Raw genomic sequence first — 20,407 nt, forward strand, 5'->3', positions numbered from 1 at the left:
GGAGCAGGATGGGAAGGATAGGAACAGGGGAGGGGGGGGGCGGCAGGAGATGATGGACTGTCAGGTGTTCAGGAAGGACGAAGGGAAGCACAAAGGAGGAGGCAGAAGCGGATGGACAGATACATGGAAGAGGACAGCAAAAACAGAGAGAGAGGCAAGAGGCGGAACGGAAGGTATGAGGGAGAGAAGGATTAGGAGACAGGATGTGAGTGAGGAATCGATGGGAACAGAGGGGATATGGCAATGAATAGGGTAATGTAGGCAGGAGAAGGTGTACAGAGAGGGGGCAGGAGGGGATGTATAGGAAGTGGGGTAGAGCGAGAGTGAGAAGGAGGAGGAAGAGATGGACAGAGAGAAATGAGACAGGAAGAGTTGATGGGCAGAGAGGAGAGGGGAGGAGATGTGGACACAGAGAGAAGGGGAGGAATAGATGCCCAGAGAGAGGTGGCAGGAAGGCATTGGCACTCATGTGGGGAGGAAAAGACAGAAAGAGGGGAGAGGAGGAGATTGGCGGGAAGAAAGGGGATGAAGAGTAGATGGATAGAGGCGGTAGGGTAAAAGATATGGACAGTGACAGGGAGACTAAACATATTTTCGAAGAGAGGGAGCATAAGAGATGGACAGAGAGAGAGAGAGAGAGAGAGAGAGAGAGAGAGAGAGAGAGAGAGAGAGAGAGAGCAGGACATGGAAGGAAAGATAGGGTATAGAGGAGGAGGAGGAGAAGGAGATGCAGAGTAGAAGTGGGAGGATGAGGCGGACAGTTGGATACAGAAGAGGGGAGGAGGAGGTGTGTGCAGTATGTGTGTCCACTGTTTACGTGAACAATTTAGTATTCTTATACGAAGCGGAAGTGTTTTAACTATTTTTCTCAGGCACTCAACAGTGGCTACTCATTTTGTGGAATTTTCAAAGCATGAAGATGTCTGTAGTTTCGTGATCAGTGAAGTGTATCTTTGTGTTTATAATGAGTCATGGATCAAGCAGTAGCAAAATCGTTGGCTCTTTTGCGAGTGATTTAGCGAGCTGCGCGTGGTTACTGATTAGGAATGTAAGTTAAGCAGCAGTCTGTAAACAGACATGGTCATAAATGGTTTCGAATGCTCACTCATATACTAAAAAGTTTATCATGATTTAGGACACTGAAAGTCCACGATTGTGACTGCATCATGCAGAAGTTATACCCATAGAAAGTAAGACTCACTTTTCACTAAAAACTTGAAATTTCCATAGATTTCACACACCACTATTTACAATACTTACGAATTAATCTGATTTTCCACAATCTGAACGGAATGCATTAGCGCTGCCGATTACACGACTTCGCCTCACAAGAGGTGGTCATAGAGAAACGAAAACATGAAATTATCTCTCGGTACCAAGCTGCTCAAAAAATTTGATTATTCGAGTAAAATGGTATAAAATTGTCAGTAATGCCAACTCATACGACGCAGTTACCTTCCTCTTTCAACTTGTTCCAGTTCCGAAGCAAGTTAAAAAAACGAAATGTAATAAGTTCTAAAAAGCAAATGAAACAAAAATTAATCTCTCTGTAGACGTCTCAAGGACCAAAGCAGACCTTAATTTACAAAAGTACCGAAAACTCGCGACTTTAGAATTGTAATGTTCCCCAAGTATGTGAATCATATCAAGGTTACTGAAACCTATTTTCCACGCTTTCTCACGTTTATTAACAATTCCAGTGACTCATGCCTCAGATACATGACACATTCGCCCGTCGTTCACCCAGAGAACGCAACAAACGCAAATAATGGCATCCAACAAATTAAATAATAGGAGCTATCTGAAACTAAATGCGTAATATAAATTTTAGACTTCTAACCGTAATGCGGCTTACTTAGTTATGTAATGAAAAAGTCTTTCGTCGAATTTCTTCATTGATTTTAACACAAAACACATTAGCGTGTCAAGAAGTTATTTATCATGGAAAGTCAAAAATTCCACATTTTAGACGATTTTGTGTATTTCAGAAGTTACTTTAGATATTAAACTGAAATACATGCTGTCATTTACTGTTATGACAGCAAACGATGACACAAAGTTTCATAGCAGTTACTTTGCTACAAATGTCTTTAATAATTACCAAGGAGGTACGTAATGTTTGCTAGCTGTGAAGTTCAGGCGTGCGACTTGTCTTAACCACTTTGATGGCTCACAAGCAACGTACAATACGCCACTAGGACACAGTGTCGCAGGAAAGATTCTGACAGATTCCCTGTCTGCAGTGCATATTGCTACTTCTCCTACAACTGGTAGGTTAACATCTTCTGTCGTTCATACATATCAGGGAATTGCAAGTCTGAAATTGATGGTCACAAATTGTACTTGAGATAATTCTTTTGCGTGTAGTGTGATACAGAGTTATTTACTACACGAATTCAGAGGAAGGCCACTGCCTTATGGGAGTTCAACGACGATAACTTGTCTGAATATTATTAACATTAAGCTTTCTCTTTCTTAGCAGCAGTTTGTGCCAACGTGTCAATAACCAGACGTTCAGTCAATGTCTACATCGGAAGCAGACGTCTTACGTTATGTTCCAAAAGGAAAAGATCTGAGGTCCCATTCGACAATGGCTGTACCCACTGAAAGGCTGACATTTTCAAATACGTCACTCAGGAGATTTCATGAAAGTAGTATGATTTCGAGGCGACCAATCAGAAGAGCACCACTCATGACGCGTCACAGAAAGCAGATGTCGTACTGGGCACATCAGCACACAGAAAGATTTTCATTGATCGATGCAGTTTAATATTAAAAAAGGACTATAGGATTATTGGTGGTTGTTGCGATACAAGCGTCATGATCGAAATGGAACTCATCAAAAGCAAAATTCTCTCTTCAACTATTTTTCAATACAGTTTTTATTACGTGCCGTGTGTTCTATACACTGACTGTACTGCAGCGCGCTCCTCACACAGCTTCACGAATTATTATTTTTTTGAATTTTCTTTATGGAAAACGTTTTGCACTCTTCTTAGTGTTGCTTGCAGTTACGTTTCTTCTTTGATACACCGATGATCCGAAAAGTGCGAGTTATTTGCACATGATGGCTTTGCGGGCGCGTGACTTGGTAAGGAAATATTGTAGGCAGAACAGGACGAATAGGGAACCATTACAGCTAAGACACTGGTCGTAATTGAGGAACTCCACTGACTTAAGTGAATTCGACAAACGGGCAGACTGATGTGGCCTGGAGCCTTGGAACGACCATATTGGAAACGGCGAAGCTAGTCGACCGTTCGCGTGCTGCTTTCGTGGGCGTTATTGGAAGTGGCTGGAGGACGGAGAGACCGCACGTGGGCTTCCCCGCTCTGTAAGCAGAACAGACGCCGATATGTGGCAGCTCTGACGACAGAGGTCAGCCATTGAAGGTGAAATGAGAGCTGCAGGCGGCGCTAATCATATAAATTTTATACAATTCATCGCAGCGATGGACCCAGCCTCAGTGAAGTACAGTGGTGATACAGGCACAGGTGTTTCGGAGCTCACCGTTCAGAGCAAATTGCTGAACATTTGGGATGGCAACGGACCATTCTTACATGTTCTCTTTTTGAACCAATCTATGATGCCGTGAGCATGGGACCATCAAAAGTGAACAATGGAGCAACCAAATGTGTCACCTGGTCGGATGAATAACATTACTTGTTAGAAGAGATGGATGGTCGTGTTCGGATATGCCACTATCTAGGTGAACGGCTTGTAGAAACATGCACTGCTCCATGAATGCAGGCCATTGGGGCTGATATTATGCTATACGGGCCATTCACCTCAGATTTCGTAGCACGTGTGATAGTAATCAAAGACAGCATGACAACTGTGGCGTACGTGAAAATGCAACCCTTTTTCAATCCTGATAACTTCACCGATGGCGATGGCATTTTCCAGCAGAATAACTTTCAGTCTCAGAAGGCCTGAATCGTGCTGCAGTGATTTGTGATACATCTAGTGAAATTACATTAATAAGAGAAATTGGAGCTCGTATGAAGGCATTGACAGTAAAGGTAATGACGAATAGTGGTCAACGTACCCTCCGCCACGCACCATATGGTGTCTTGCAGAGTACGTATGTAGATGTAGATGTCTAGGACACTAAATGAAGAACAGCTGCGACGCCCATAGACGACATATCAGCGTCCACAAACCACCGAATTACGTGACCTTAGTGGAGACGTCTGGTGCCAAATTCCTCCGGAGTCTTACCAAGGACTTGTATCCATGCCATGCTGAATAGCATTCCAAAGCTGGACAACATGATATTGAGAATGAGTTCAAAATGTTTTGGCTCGTCAGTGCACGTCAGGAAGTCTGTAGCATGTAGCTCATTGTTTTCTTATACTACAAAAGTTTTCATGATATGCGACTTACTGATCCCTTTGCCCTGATAGGGGAGTATGGAACAGCGAATACTACTGCCGTTAACAAATTACTCTGTGTCTACACATCAGGGATTGCACCGACAATTGGAGAAATCTGGGGTTACATGGGAATTAGGTCATGGTCAGAGGCTTCTTATGGTGCTTAAAGTCTGATCCCCTAGTGTGGCTGACGTCCTCACAGGCCAAAGACGTGGTTTATGTTCCAAAACTGCCCAACTGTGAATACTGGTAACAGAGCTACATTTGGATAGTGACGCCATCCAAACATAGTCAAAAATGGTGAAAATCAGTGTTCCACGGCAGGAGTGTACAAAATACTTTGTTCATGCGGTTAGATGTTCATGGGAACCACTAGACGAAAGATCAACACCCGGCTGAAGGAACTCAAGGGCAGTGGTCGACTCAGCAACACGGATAAATCAGCAGCATATGAACAAGCACCGGAACGCAGGAACACCCAGCTTAGGATCCCAGATGCTAAATTTTTGTTGGTTCCAATCGTTACTAAGCTATGATTGAGACATGCGCGGCTCGTGTTCATGCCGTTTATTGCTTGGCGTCTTGTCACTTCTGATTCGATTTACTGGCGTCACTAAGTTGCTGGCTTTGCTGCACGTGAGTGGCAGCAGCAGCGCTTATCGATACGAGTACTGTGGTAATATCTTTGGAGCGATTGCTAGTATTTCCCGGTCGCTTTGTGTGGAGTGGGGAATTGCGAACGGACATCAGGTCGGTTGGGAGCACAGCATCGAGCAGGTCCGAGCAGCGCGTCGGCAAGCCGGGGCCACTAACGGCGTGCTGCCACTGCCAGATCGAGGAGGCGCAGCTGCGAGAGCGACGACTTCGTTGCACACCGAACCCTGGATGTTTAAGTTGAGTGAAGAGTTTACTACTAATGCAACCTCGACTATTCTGAGATCTCGCCTTTGGTCGGCGGGTTGTTGCTCCCAGGGCCACTGAGCCTGTCGGCAATGAGTGAATTGTTTTGAGGCAGTGAAATTTTGCAGCTGACTTTTTATATTTGTTATTCATCATTAAATTTAGAATTATTCTTATTAATGAAGTGCAACCAGCGGTATTTTCTGTCTTGTGGCCGCTAACGCCCCAGTTACCTGTCCTGGAGGTTTGCGTACTTTTCTGGCAGCGTACCTTTCCTCTTGTATTGTACTGTGCATTTTTTTTTCGAGGCCTATCCTTTGGCCTTGGGTGTTTTCTGAAGATGTAGTGCTGTCTGTCTCTTCGCCCTTGCCTAAAAATATTACATCGTTGTACCGATGATCGGACGTTAGGCGGATTGGTTAGTTGGTCGATCGGCGCTTAAGCTGCCTCTAGTTTGAATTGCCATCTTGTTACTTGAGTACAACTCTTGGCTGCCTGTCTCACCTTACCTTATGTTTGAGTTACCTTTCCAGGCCGACCCTTACAACACTTGCTGGAAACCGCTAGTCCTAATTTCTTAGGTTATGATATTTGTTTTAATGATATTTGTAATTTTCTAATCATTGTTGGTGTGGCCTCCAGCCGAGCAATAATTTCATTTCTTTGGTGATAATGTCTCCAGCCATGTTACAGTAAGTTTTTTTTAAGCAAACGTGTTTCAAAGCAAGGTATTTGTTGAGGTGTGTGCTACTTGGAATTGTTTTCCTGACTTCTAACTCAGGCCTTCAGCCGTTTGTTATTTAGAAATGTTTGTGACCTTCAGCCGAATGATAATTTCACTTCTTTATAATAAGGCCTTCAGCTGTGTTACAGTTTGTTTTAAAACGAAGTACACATCTTAATATGAGCTATTTGGAATTGTTCGGTCCTAAAAATTGTGGAATTTTTTTGTGATGAGGCCTTCATCCGCCATGCAGTCAATTGTGTTTTTTTAAGGGATTGTTCTAAAATTTTAAATTCTTTAAATAAAGTTTACGTATTTGTTGTGCAACCGAGAGAAACTGAATACGGCCCCATCCACAATCGTAACCTTATCCTGCCTCATCCTGAGAAACCAGCTCTCAATCATGTACTGCGAGACTATAGAAATTCAAAAAACGGCTCTCTAACGCACGTCTGCGTGAACGCGCGACCTTGGTCAGCGTTCGGATGAGGTCACAGTTCTATTGTTTCCCGGTCACTATTAATAAGTTCGGTCATTTTGGCTAGCTAAACATATTTACGTTTGAAAGTTACTTATGTCTTATAGCCTCTGACGGTGCCTCCGAAACAGAAGAAGAAACTTTAAGTAAAGAAACGTAACTTAGGCCACAGCATAAATCCTATAAAACCAATGTCACCAACGATATAATGGAATATTGTGCCTAGAAATCAGAGGAAATTTTACAATGTACTAGTAACTGTAATGCCAGGGTATGATAACAGTTGTATGATAGCAGTGACGCACTCGTGTGCCTGTGTCAGTGTCTGCCGCAAGTGTCGAGCAGTGGTCCTTTCTTGTCCACAGCGCTACCACCAGCTGCGGATCAAGATCCTGGGCGACTGCTACTACTGCATCAGCGGCGCCCCTCGGGAGCGTCCTGACCACGCCGTGCTGTGTGTCCACATGGGCCTCTCCATGGTAAAGGCCATCAAGTGAGTACCGCTTTGCAATGGGACTTAATCGAGAGTCCATATTAACACTGAATTACACATCTCATGGCCGTCACTCTCCGACCCTGTGTGATGTGGTAGCAGATGTATTAGAGTCACTGAAATGAAATGAATGGATCGATGGTATCGAAATCAGTGAAGATGCAGCAACCGGGACTTCAACAGAAAATTTTGGCTTGTCATGAGATATCCTTTGCATTACAGGTTCAGTATTTTAGAACGCTTTTTACTGGTATCACTTTTCGTCATTTTATCTCAACTTGTTTCATCCGCATTGACTCCATGCATTTCATTTCAGTCAACTTAACATGTACCTTCCCTCTGGCTGGGTTAGACACGGTCATCCACCAGATTCCTCCATCCAGTTATTCTGTTCCCACATACCCTGTCACAGAACCTCTGGTTTTAGCGTTCAGATGTCATGTATAGAAGAAACTTCAGCGACAATAAAGTTTGAGTAACGTCTGGTGCCGTACTGATAGCCAATTTAGAAACAAAAGAGTTATTTCCTTGAAATCTCCCTGACTGATAACGCAAACATTGATCAATTCGTGTGGTAGAGTAGCATAGGAAGCCTCATTTTTTTTCTCCCATGGTGGTTTTCTACAGTTTTCTCAGTTTTGGTTATTGATAACTTGATACCAGTGTCTGAGTTTAATTTGTACATATCAGCACTGAAGATGATCACTATGTGATTGAAAATCGATTCTGCCATCAATAAAACATCAATATTACGGCCAACGCTGACCTCCCTTTTAATTTTAATTTCGAAAATTGATAAGAATGTGGACATTTTACAAAGCAAAGAAAAAATCTAATATAAAACTGTGCGCTGAGAAGGCAAAACTAGGGACAATTCATATTGAAGATCTGGGTAAAGATGTGTTCAAATAGTCATTCTTTTTTTGGATGATTGTTTGCTAGAAACAGATCATGTATGCACTGAGAACATTGCACTTCAAGAAAAATTCTCCTTCTGAGCACAGTGAAAGGTTTTTGTTTGGATATGGTGTTCTCACTACCCATCCTTTCTGTATCCCAATTCCAACACCCCACTCCAGTCTAACCCTCTATAGGTTTCATGATCCCTCAGTCAAGTAAAGAGCCAGTGAACAAGGCGTTGCGCAGTGGGCAATAAAAAGGGTGTATGTAGTGAAATGTATGAATGTGACCATGTGACCAACTATCCATTCTAAATATATATTGTGTGGCTCTAGGGTTATCGGAAAACCAATAGAAACACGAAAAGGATAGAAAAATTGAGGTAAGTCACAAATCACAACCATTTATTTGTAAATAGTTATACAGTTTAAATGTGCTGCCAGGAAACGCTGCAGTTCTTCTAACAAAATGTGTACAATTAAATAATTTTTTTTGCATATTATAATCCTCTGATGATGCCTAGTATGACAAGGAAAAACATGTTTGGCTTTACACAAAGTGAAACCCGTTACACTTTCGTATTTTTGTGCGAACTGCTCCGTCCTTTTACGATTCTAACATTGCGTTTTTTTAATTCTCTAGAAGGCTGCAGCCAAGACTTCTAGATAAGGTCTAGAAACGTCTTATATACTGATTCCTTAAAAGAAGCATTGATCTACGCCAAGATCCTCCTAACAAATCTGTCCTCCAGCCAAATTCCATACTAACTTTACAACACGTTAATTGTCCATTATAATTATCCGGGCTTTTATGCCGTGGTCGGTTGATTAATTCTGTGTCGATTCCCAACGTTTCGTCTCCGACTGCGGGAGACACCTTCAAGGGGGTCCGTAGCTCAATGGAAGGTCCAACACACCCACTGGCTCGCTACTGACTGCCGCTAAATTCCGTGTCCGCGCGCTCCCACGCCGCGACGTGACGTCACGTGTTTTGAAAACGTTAGTGCAATTGGCCGCTGTCCGTCGCCGTCGATCGCCGTTGCCATCACCCAATAGTGGACGGATGGTACACATCTTCTTTAACACCGGCATCCATATACCGTTTAACTTCACACCTTCCTCCTTTAGGTTGAAATTATTTGGGTGTTTAGCGATGTCGATTGCCTCCCTTTAGAGCCTTTCGTAATATCCGCTTGTGGCCGCAGGTACTTGCGTTTCCTCGAAACGAATATTGTGGTTACCTGGCTGGAAAGCATGCTCCGCAACAGGTGATCGTTCCGTTTCTCCTCTTCTACAATTTCCGTTATGCTCTTCCAAACGTTTAGAAACAGTTCTTTTAGTGGTACCCACATAAACATCACCACAGCTGCATGGGATCCTATACATTCCAGCTTTTTCCAGTGGTTTGCGAACGTCCTTGGCAGGCTTAAGGTATTCCTGTATCTTCCTGGTGGGCTTGTAAATTACGGTAATATTCCGCTTCGTCAAGATCCTCCCTATTCTTTCAGTTACATTTTTAACAAACGGCAGGAAAAACCTTAGATTTTACAGTAGCCTGTACGTCAGTATGATTTCTGCGTGGCTGCCTCAACGCACGTTTTATTTCGGCGGACGAATATCCGTTCTTCATTAGTGCATTGTGGAGATGTTCTATCTCAGCGTCGAGCAACTCAGGTTCACAAATATTTCTAGCTTTGTCCGCTAACGTCCTGATAACACCCCGCTTCTGTTGTGGGTGGTGGTTCGAATCCCGGTGCAAATAACGGCCCGTGTGCGTGGGTTTGCGGTATACTGAGTGGCCCAAACTACCATTTTCGTTTCTAAAAACAAGAACATCGAGGAAATGTAACTTTCCGTCTACCTCCTCCTCCATTATAAACTGAATTCTCGAGTTTATACTGTTCAGATGTTCGTGGAACCGGCTTAGTTCCTCCCTACCATGTCTCCACAGCACAAACGTGTCATCCATGTATCGGAACCATACATTTGGTTTTTTGCTGGCAGTACCTAAGGCCTGTTCTTCGAATTTATCCATAAATATCGGCAGGAAAAATTCGATCCAGCTGTTCCAATACATCATTAAGTGGAACCTTGGTAAACAGCGATACCACATCGAAGCTGACCAATATGTCCTCCGGCTGGACCACTGTGCCATTCAATCTGCTGATGAAATGTGTCGAATTCTTTATATAAGAGTCCGAACGGCCCACACGTGGTTTTAGCAGCGTAGTCAAAAACTTGGCTAACGAGTAGGTGGGCGAACCAATGGCACTTAGTATCGGTCTTAACGGCACATTTTCTTTATGAATTTTGGGCAATCCATAAAGCCTCGGTGGTAGCGCAACCGAATTGCAGAGACCTTTCTGTACACTCTCTTCAATGGAGGACTTTTTTATTAACCGCGACACAGTTCTGAGAACGCTGTTAGTGGGGTCCTTATTCAGCTTCCTATATGCTTGCGGATCCAGTAGGTCAGTAATTTTACTTCGATAGTCGGCCACATCCATAACCACCGTTGCGCTTCCTTTGTCAGCTGGGAGAACCAAAATACCATCGTCGTCATTCAGGAGTTTTAAAGCTTTTCTCTCACCCACAGTTATATTACTTTTCGGCGGTTTTGCATTGGCGAATATTCTTACTGTTTCTATCCGGATTTCTTCAGCTGTTACAGAATCCACACTGCGAATTCCTGCTTCTACACTGGCTATAATTTCTTCTGTGGGCACAAAACGCGGACTAACAGCAAAATTTCCTCCCTTGGCAAGCACAGACGTCTCATCGTCAGATAACGAACGTTTGGACAAATTGATAACGGTCCGGGAAACGCCTAAATGCCGAACAGTCTGATTGGGTAGCAAATTATCAAACTTCTTCTTCTGTCTACTAGACGTTGTCAACATACGCTTCCCCATGGTATCATACAGTAGTCTATCAATTTTATCCCAGTCACCGCTGCACAGTTTATTACTGATCGTAATATGGGGAGACATTAACTTACAGTTCGTGCTTGCCAAGTACCGTCGGGTCTGCTGAATACGCTGTCGTAGTAAGGCCTCCTCAGTCCATTTGAAAATGCGTTGTGCCTTTCCCGAGTAGAACAGTCGCTTTATCTTCAGAAACTTCGGTATAACGCCGACGGCTCTGCAACGAGACAGGAATGTGAGGGAACACAAAAGCTGCACTCTCTTCCTCTGGAGTTCTTCCAGGTGTCGCACTTCTCTTGACATCTCCCCGTAGAGGCGTCTGATACTAAAATGTAGACTTTCACGGCCGGAAATATCATGTCCATTATAATTATCCGGGCTGTTATGCCGTGGTCGGATGATGAGAAGTCGGTTGAGAAGTGCGACTTCGGTAAATTGTAGTAAGGAGAAGTTAGGAGAGAGTTGCTCCGAGACGGCGAGGTGAGCGGAGCAGTGCTCAACGCCGCCCCCTGATGAACACCGACAAGGTAATGAACGCACGCGATGCCGCATAACAGCGCATAAAGCTTCACTCAGAACTGCCGAAGTCTCATCTGTTACACCCCCTTTTTGCGTAATACTAGTGTCGATCGTCAATTAAAGCTCATGGTGTTCACATTTGCCACTTGAAGCAAAAATCTGAAACGCGATGATTTTTCTGTTATATAGTTATTGAGAAGCCACATCAGCCACTGTAATTTACGACAAGTTAGACAAGTATTTAAAGATAATTGAGGGTCACTGTAGACCATTTTGATAGTTTCCTCTTTGGCGAAACTTAATTTAAACCTAGATTATAGATGTGATACGGCATAGGTCATCCTTCGATCCATTGTAGAACTTGGAAACCCATTCAGGGAATATTCGTTCACATTTTTGTTGAACGCAGTTGGTTTTTACCATCCTGTATTAAAACATCTCCTTTTATCAATAGTGCAATTTATAAACAATGTTTTGTGAGTAGAATAAAATTTCCAGTGGTAAAGTTAACTGCTTTTTCGACGTTATTTTACCAGGTAACTAAAAATAGGAAAGCCTTGAACCCCTTCCACTAAATTTAGTTAGTATTAAGATTATTTTACAGGGAGTGCAGTGGAGCTGACGCTGAAATCATTAAGTATTTGGTTATATCACCGCTAGTCTCACTGAACTCTTCTGAACTCTACATGTCATGTGTGGTCTGACGTCTCCTTACCAGCAACAGGTCCCAGGTTCAAACTAGACAGTTCCCTAAAAAACACGATCAGAGCGTCGTTGCGCGAAAGTGGTAGGGAGACACGATATAGAACAGACAGACACCACGCAGAATGTTAGAAAACTAACAGCCGAAATTGAAGTTCTTTTTATGCAGGTGGTAGCCGGTATCGATTAGAATTGAAAAGTCCCCTGCCCAACACTACAATGGCAGACAACAATGCAAACTAGCCACAGACTGCACACAGCACAGCCAGTGATTTTCATACAGAGCGCTATGTGGCGTTACCAATAAAAAAAACCTACACAGTCTACTTACACAATGATCATCATCAAACTAAGATACTGAAATACAATAATACAAAAATTGGCCATAGTAGAGGATGACATACTATTAGCAACATCGACTCTCAAGCATAAAACGTAACATACAGCGGCACATGTGATCTGAGTAAAAATTTTAGGTTTTTTACTAATGTCGTTTTATGCTTATGACTTAATTTTACTAGCAGTATTTCATTCCCCATTTTCGTATTATTTATTTCAGAATCTTCTTCTGATTATGGTTATTATAACAGAACTGTTTATCACCAGTAGAAATAAAAAGCACTGCGATTTGAAATATTACTTTTCAGTCTTATGTTAAACAGGTTTGAATACTGAGAATTCTGAGACGACCAGGGATTAATTTCGGAGTAATTCACAAATTCTACAAAAACGACAATCAGTGGACAATATGAGAAGACAATTTCATACAAAGTAAAATATATTGCAAGCTTTGGTTCATTCACTGTCGCTATTAAACACTAGAAATACTATGAAGGCGCTGAAAGAAAAATATCCCGTAGTAACAACTGTGGAGGGGGAATACACATATTGGACTATAAAAAGTTCAAGGAAGACAGGAAAGGTCAAATGCAATAATATGAGGTAAGGAAACCTGGTCCAAAACGATTAAGTCAAAAATATTTAAGCCAAAGGGGTTGTGGGATGATCATGCCAATGGAATCAAAGATTTTGGGACTATTCTGTGTGAAACATAATAAGCTGATTTACTATACACATACTAGGACAGCCAAAACTGGCTAAGAAGTAGGCATATATTGTGACGGTGGAACAGGAGACTCCACTAATACGCTGCAGATGGCGTGACATTTTCACTGTCAAAATCAGTCTTAATGCAAAATTCCGCATTACAACAGTCAGTTATAATTAAATGTTTCCTTGAGACATTTAAGTCTCTTTTTATTATCTACGATATTACAATAGTCAGTGTTTACATATCATGATTTGTCCCATGACGGGCCCCAAATTGCTATGGTCGCTGTACTTCGGGCACCAAAATATGTGTCTAGTACGGAAAGATATTCTGCTTTAATAAAATATACAATGAGGTTTGAAATTATGGAATAGTTAATTTATATGGGGTTGTTTGTGATTAAGGGGCTTTATGACTTCACCGATCGGAGCGCCAGACTGTTAAGTACAAGTATATGCCAAATAAAACATGCTACAATGTTCATAGTATCCTACAAGAGAAGCGACAAGGATGTGATACAGAAAGAACGGGGTATCAGACTATGAAACGTGACCTTTGGCAAGAGCATCATTAGAACCTTTGCACATAAGTATAAAAAACACGATACAGTATTACAATAAGCGATTGACTGAAGAAAAATTAATACTGACTGGCAGCTCAAAGATCAGGATTGTGCGAAGGCATTGTGCTTGCCTAACACAAGAGGCATTTGTTGCATATGATTCCAAGCGCTCTTCTACAGTGGGGTGAGGCTTAAAAAGAGTAGAGGATTACTGCCTTCAGGCAGTGAAAGACCATCGTGATATCATCTACGCCATGAGCAACAGAGTGTAGAGAGGGTAGCAGTGACGGACATTTGAAACACTACCATCAGAAAGCAGCAGGGCTAGTGAGGCGTGTCTAAAACTACAACAAAACAATCTGCACAAAGTTTTATTCTCTGAGGCAATCCAGGGATGGGCATCCATTGGTGACCCGCGAGCCTGATTTACTTACTGAAGCTGCCGGGTCACCAGATCACAGGACGCGACAGCAGCGCTCCTGGCGCATAACGTCAGGACTGTACAGTCCGTGACTTTAGGGTTTATGGGATAGTGCACCGACATAGATAGCACAACCTTCCAGAACCCCCAAGCCCCTTGCCAAAAAAGCTTCAAAGCAAACGTTTTTGAGAGTACAGTCATTTTACGTTCACCCCATCTGCAGATGTTTATGTTTATCTAAGCGTTGTGAACGTTGAGGACGTTTTGTAGCTGCTGTCTTAAAACTACCATAGCAAAATTCGGGAACGCCGTTAGTATAGAAACGATATTCATGACACGTAAATAAATGTTAACATTCGAAGACAGGATACCAGGCAACTTCAGATGTGATCATGAGAAAATAAAAGTCTGTAATAGCTACTCGTTGCAGCCAGTCCATTATAAATTACCTCCTGTTTCAACAGTTGTAGTGTTCTTATACGTCCGCAACGCACAAGAATTATTTATTAACGTTAATACGAGAAAAAGTAGAAAAACAAAATACGGCAATGAAGTAGGCATTCCCAGTCTACAAACAAAAGGAGTAAGTTTTCGAATTACTTCGGCAGGCCGGATTGAAACCAATAGCGGCCTTAATTGCGCCAGCGGTCCTCCGGCAGCCCGGTCGTGTTCTGATCGAACAGCTCTATCTCGAAAAGCTTCCACTCGTCATTGCTGTTCCTTAAACGTGGCTTACTCTCAATGATTCGTCCCTTGCACATACTCCACATAATAGGGTGTGGCGCTACAAACTTGTTGCTTGCACCGCGTCATTTTCGTGAATCTTCAATTGCCCATCGAACGTATTCCACGAAAATAACTTGGGATTAGAATTACTATGGTTAGCTGCCATATCCTTCTGGACACGGGAAACAGACTTTTACGACCGCCAAGTTCCCATCTATAAGCTATTTTCTTGCGGCGTTGTTGGTACAGTCGTTTCACCCTGCCTCGATGTTTCTACACTCCTGGAAATGGAAAAAAGAACACATTGACACCGGTGTGTCAGACCCACCATACTTGCTCCGGACACTGCGAGAGGGCTGTACAAGCAATGATCACACGCACGGCACAGCTGACACACCAGGAACTGCAGTGTTGGCCGTCGAATGGCGCTAGCTGCGCAGCATTTGTGCACCGCCGCCGTCAGTGTCAGCCAGTTTGCCGTGGCATACGGAGCTCCATCGCAGTCTTTAACACTGGTAGCATGCCACGACAGAGTGGACGCGAACCGTATGTGCAGTTGACGGACTTTGAGCGAGGGCGTATAGTGGGCATGCGGGAGGCCGGGTGGACGTACCGCCGAATTGCTCAACACGTGGGGCGTGAGGTCTCCACAGTACATCGATGTTGTCGCCAGTGGTCGGCGGAAGGTGCACGTGCCCGTCGACCTGGGACCGGACCGCAGCGACGCACGGATGCACGCCAAGACCGTAGGATCCTACGCAGTGCCGTAGGGGACCGCACCGCCACTTCCCAGCAAATTAGGGACACTGTTGCTCCTGGGGTATCGGCGAGGACCATTCGCAACCGTCTCCATGAAGCTGGGCTACGGTCCCGCACACCGTTAGGCCGTCTTCCGCTCACGCCCCAACATCGTGCAGCCCGCCTCCAGTGGTGTCGCGACAGGCGTGAATGGAGGGACGAATGGAGACGTGTCGTCTTCAGCGATGAGAGTCGCTTCTGCCTTGGTGCCAATGATGGTCGTATGCGTGTTTGGCGCCGTGCAGGTGAGCGCCACAATCAGGACTGCATACGACCGAGGCACACAGGGCCAACACCCGGCATCATGGTGTGGGGAGCGATCTCCTACACTGGCCGTACACCACTGGTGATCGTCGAGGGGACACTGAATAGTGCTCGGTACATCCAAACCGTCATAGAACCTATCTTTCTACCATTCCTAGACCGGCAAGGGAACTTGCTGTTCCAACAGGACAATGCACGTCCGCATGTATCCCGTGCCACCCAACGTGCTCTAGAAGGTGTAAGTCAACTACCCTGGCCAGCAAGATCCCCGGATCTGTCCCCCATTGAGCATGTTTGGGACTGGATGAAGCGTCGTCTCACGCGGTCTGCACGTCCAGCACGAACGCTGGTCCAACTGAGGCGCCAGGTGGAAATGGCATGGCAAGCCGTTCCACAGGACTACATCCAGCATCTCTACGATCGTCTCCATGGGAGAATAGCAGCCTGCATTGCTGCGAAAGGTGGATATACACTGTACTAGTGCCGACATTGTGCATGCTCTGTTGCCTGTGTCTATGTGCCTGTGGTTCTGTCAGTGTGATCATGTGATGTATCTGACCCCAGGAATGTGTCAATAAAGTTTCCCCTTCCTGGGACAATGAATTCACGGTGTTCTTATTTCAATTTCCAGGAGTGTATGTGGGTTAGTCTACGGGTGCGCGGGGATTAGTACACCGGTTCTAGTAAGATCACTGACGCTAACCACCGTCGGGCGTAGCCAATAGTTGGATGGGTGACCATGGAGGTATGCTGAGAGCGGTTAAAATTTTCCCCTTCATCTTTACGGTAGCGGGGACTGGATGGGTGGTGTCGAAAGGCTCTGATCGCCACTCTTTGTGCAAAATGTTCTGGATTCAGTTCAAAATTTCTCCACAGTGTCTCATAAAGTGAGGGCTTGCAGCACAGATGATGGTGAGCCGTTCGTCGTTTGGGGTCGTTAATCCAGGCGGCGCCTTTCGTGCTCTTCGAGAGGAGTAACCTATGCGTCGGCACCGAGTTTCACCCTCTCCATACTCTCAGTGTATCCAACACGAAGTTGATAATACGCTACACATGCACCCATTACCGTCACTTAGCAGATAAAATTAGGCACTAAGCTCTCATACTTAGCAAAAGATAAGGAAAAAATTTCCAACTAGGCGGTTGAACGTGGTTCATGGTGTGGGTTCCTGTAGTCATGTCCTAGTTCATGAACCACGGGCAACGTATGAGTGGCCAAGTAAGTGGTCCCGACAGTCGGGATACCAGTTACTTTGGAATAAGGCTGGGCATCTCGGACATATTCAGAGTTGTGGTCACCTTTGTGCTCATACGGCAAAGACTACCAAATCCACCGGTTAGTCCCTCAACCGTTAGGGGTAAAACTCAATGGGACTCGGGGGAAGTAAGGCTAGCAACCTGCTTCCCTGGTACTTTAAATATGATGCTGGCAACAATCAGAGCAAAATGCCTCGGACCTTTGGAGGTGACGGAGTCCCACCTCTAACTAGCAAACCAGGGACTCCTAAGATACGACTCGGCAAACAAATGGTAATGAGATGGGGAGCTATTAATATCAATGGGGGCTACTCTGGGAAGAAGGTAGAGCTGGCAGAGGCTGCAAGTAAGATGGGGCTGGATGTTTTAGCTGTTAGTGACATTCGGATAAGGGGTGAGAAAGAAGAGGAAGTGGGAGAATACAAGGTCTACCTGTCAGGAGTCAAAGCAGGAATAGCACAATGGGGTGTAGGGCTTTACATCAGGAAAGAAATGGAACCCAGCGTAGTTGCAATAAGGTATGTAAACGAACGACTGATGTGGATAGATTTGACAGTGTCTAGCAAGAAAATTAGGATTGTGTCAGTATATTCACATTGTGGAGAGACGGATCAAGATAAGACGGAAAGTTTTTATGATGCACTCAGTGATGTAGTTGTTAGAGTAAAGGACAAGGACAGTGTTCTGCTCATGGGTGATTTTAATGCCAGGATTGGAAATCGAACAGAAGGGTATGAAAAGGTTATGGGCAAATTTGTAGAGGATATGGATGCCAACAGGAAGGGGAAACAACTCCTGGATTTCTGCGCCAGTATGGGCTTAGTAATCACAAACTCCTTTTTTAAACATAAGAACATTCACCGGTATACTTGGGAAGGCAGGGGAACCAGATCTGTCATTGACTATATAATAACAGATCGGGAATTCAGGAAGGCTGTCAGGGACACACGTGTATTCAGGGGATTCTTTGATGACACTGATCATTATTTAATCTGCAGCGAAATTGGTATTGTAAGGGCGAAAGTGCAGGAGGTCAAGTCCATATGTAGGAGTATAAGAGTGGAGAAACTTCAGGATAAGGAAATCAGGCACAAGTACATAACAGTGATCTCAGAAAGGTACCAGTTAGTTGAATGTAGTCAATTACAGTCACTGGAAAAGGAATGGACAAGGTACAGGGACACAGTACTAGAAGTGGCTATAGAATGTCTTGGAACAGTAGTGTGTAAAGGTAGGAGGAAGCAAAGAGCTTGGTGGAATGACACAGTCAAGGCAGCCTGTAAAAGGAAAAAGAAGGCGTATCAAAAAATGGCTACATACTAGAACTCAGGTAGACAGAGAAAGTTATGTTGAAGAAAGAAACAAAGCCAAACAGATAATTGCAGCATCCAAGAAGAAATCTTGGTAAGACTTTGGAAACAGGTTGGAGACTTCGGGTCAAGCTGCTGCAAAACCATTCTGGAGTGTAATTAGCAGTCTTCGAAAGGGAGGTAAGAAGGAAATGACATATATTTTGGACAGGTCAGGAAAACTGCTTGTGAATCCTGTGGATTCCTTGGGCAGATGGAGGGAATATACTGAAGAGTTGCTCAGTGTAGGTGAAAATACGATCAGTAATGTTTCAGATTTCGATGTACAATGGGATAGGAATGAGAATGGAAATAGGATCACATTTGAGGAAGTGGTGAAAATGGTCAATAGATTGCAGTGCAATAAAGCAGCTGGGGTGGATGAAATTAAGTCGGAACTCATCAAATACAGTGGAATGTCAGGTCTTAAATGGCTACAAAGGATAATTGAAATGGCCTGGGAGTCGGGACAGGTTCCATCAGACTGGACAAAAGCAGTAATCACACCAATCTTTAAACATGGAAACAGAAAAGATTGTAACAACTACAGAGGTAACTCTTTAATCAGCGTTGTGGGTAAAATCATCTCAGGTATTGTTGAAAGGAAAGTGCGAGTATTAGTTGAGGACCAATTGGATGAAAATAAGTGTGGGTTTAGGCCTCTTAGAGGTTGTCAGGACCAGATCTTTATACTTACGGCAAATAATGGAAAAAGTGTTATGAATGGAACAGGGAATTGTATCTATGCTTTATAGATCTAGAAAAGACATATGACCGGGTTCCTAGGAGGACGTTATTGTCTGTTCTACGAGATTATGGAATAGGAGGCAAACTTTAGCAAGCAATTAAAGGTCTTTACATGGATAGTCAGGCAGCAGTTAGAGTTGACGGTAAATTGAGTTCATGGTTCAGAGTAGTTTCAGGGGTAAGACAAGGCTGCAACCTGTCTCCACTGTTGTTCATATTATGTATGGATCATATGTTGAAAACAATAGACTGGCTGGGTGAGATTAAGATGTGTGAACACAAAATAAGCAGTCTTGCATATGCGGATGACTTAATTGTGATGGCATATTCGATTGAAAGTTTGCAAAGTAATATTTCAGAGCTAGATCAGAAATGCAAGGACTATGGTATGAAGATTAGCATCTCCAAAACGAAAGTAATGTCAGTGAGAAGGAGATATAAACGGATTGAGTGCCAAATAGGAGGAACAAAGTTAGAACAGGGGGACCGTTTCAAGTACTTAGGATGCATATTCTCACAGGATGACAACATAGTGAAACAACTGGAAGCGAGGTGTAGCAAAGCTAATGCAGTGAGGTCTCAGCTACGATCTACTCTCTTCTGCAAGAAGGAAGTCAGTACCAAGACTAAGTTATCTGTGCACCGTCCAATCTTTCTACCAACTTTGTCGTATGGGAGCGAAAGCTGGGTGGATTCAGGGTACCTTATCAATAAGGTTGAGGTTCAAATGGCTCTGAGCACTATGGAATAAGGTTGAGGTAACGGATATGAAAGTAGCTAGGATGATTGCAGGTACTAGTAGGTGGGAACAATGGCAGGAGGGTATCCACAATGAGGAAACCAAAGAAAAACTGGGAGTGAACTCTATAGATGTAGCAGTCAGGGCGAACAGGCTTAGATGGTGGGGTCATGTTACACGCATGGGAGAAGCAAGGTTACCCAAGAGACTCATGGGTTCAGCAGTAGAAGGTAAGAGGAGTCGGGGCAGACCAAGGAGAAGGTACCTGGATTCGGTTAAGAATGATTTTGAAGTAGTAAGCTTAACATCAGAAGAGGCAGCAATGTTAGCACGGAATAGATCATGGAGGAATTTTATAAAGGGTACTATGCTCCAGACTGAACGCTGAAAGGCATAATCAGTCTTAAATGATGATGATGATGATGATGATGATGATGATGATGAGGCGGCTAAACTTGACCTCGGGGTCTCCCAGCCG

The 20,407-nt window shown here is 43.8% G+C and overlaps 1 protein-coding gene across 1 annotated transcript in view; it reads left to right on the forward strand.

The window, feature by feature from the left end:
• Positions 1–20,407, forward strand: part of LOC124594377 (adenylate cyclase type 3) — a 686,894-nt gene that overhangs the window by 340,450 nt on the left and 326,037 nt on the right. Inside the window, exon 5 of the mRNA XM_047132746.1 lies at positions 6,844–6,971. Coding sequence (XP_046988702.1) covers positions 6,844–6,971 — 128 coding nt within the window. The remainder of the gene's footprint in view (positions 1–6,843; positions 6,972–20,407) is intronic.

Source organism: Schistocerca americana, chromosome 2, assembly GCF_021461395.2.
Source record: "Schistocerca americana isolate TAMUIC-IGC-003095 chromosome 2, iqSchAmer2.1, whole genome shotgun sequence".
NCBI classification, from domain to species: domain Eukaryota; kingdom Metazoa; phylum Arthropoda; class Insecta; order Orthoptera; family Acrididae; genus Schistocerca; species Schistocerca americana.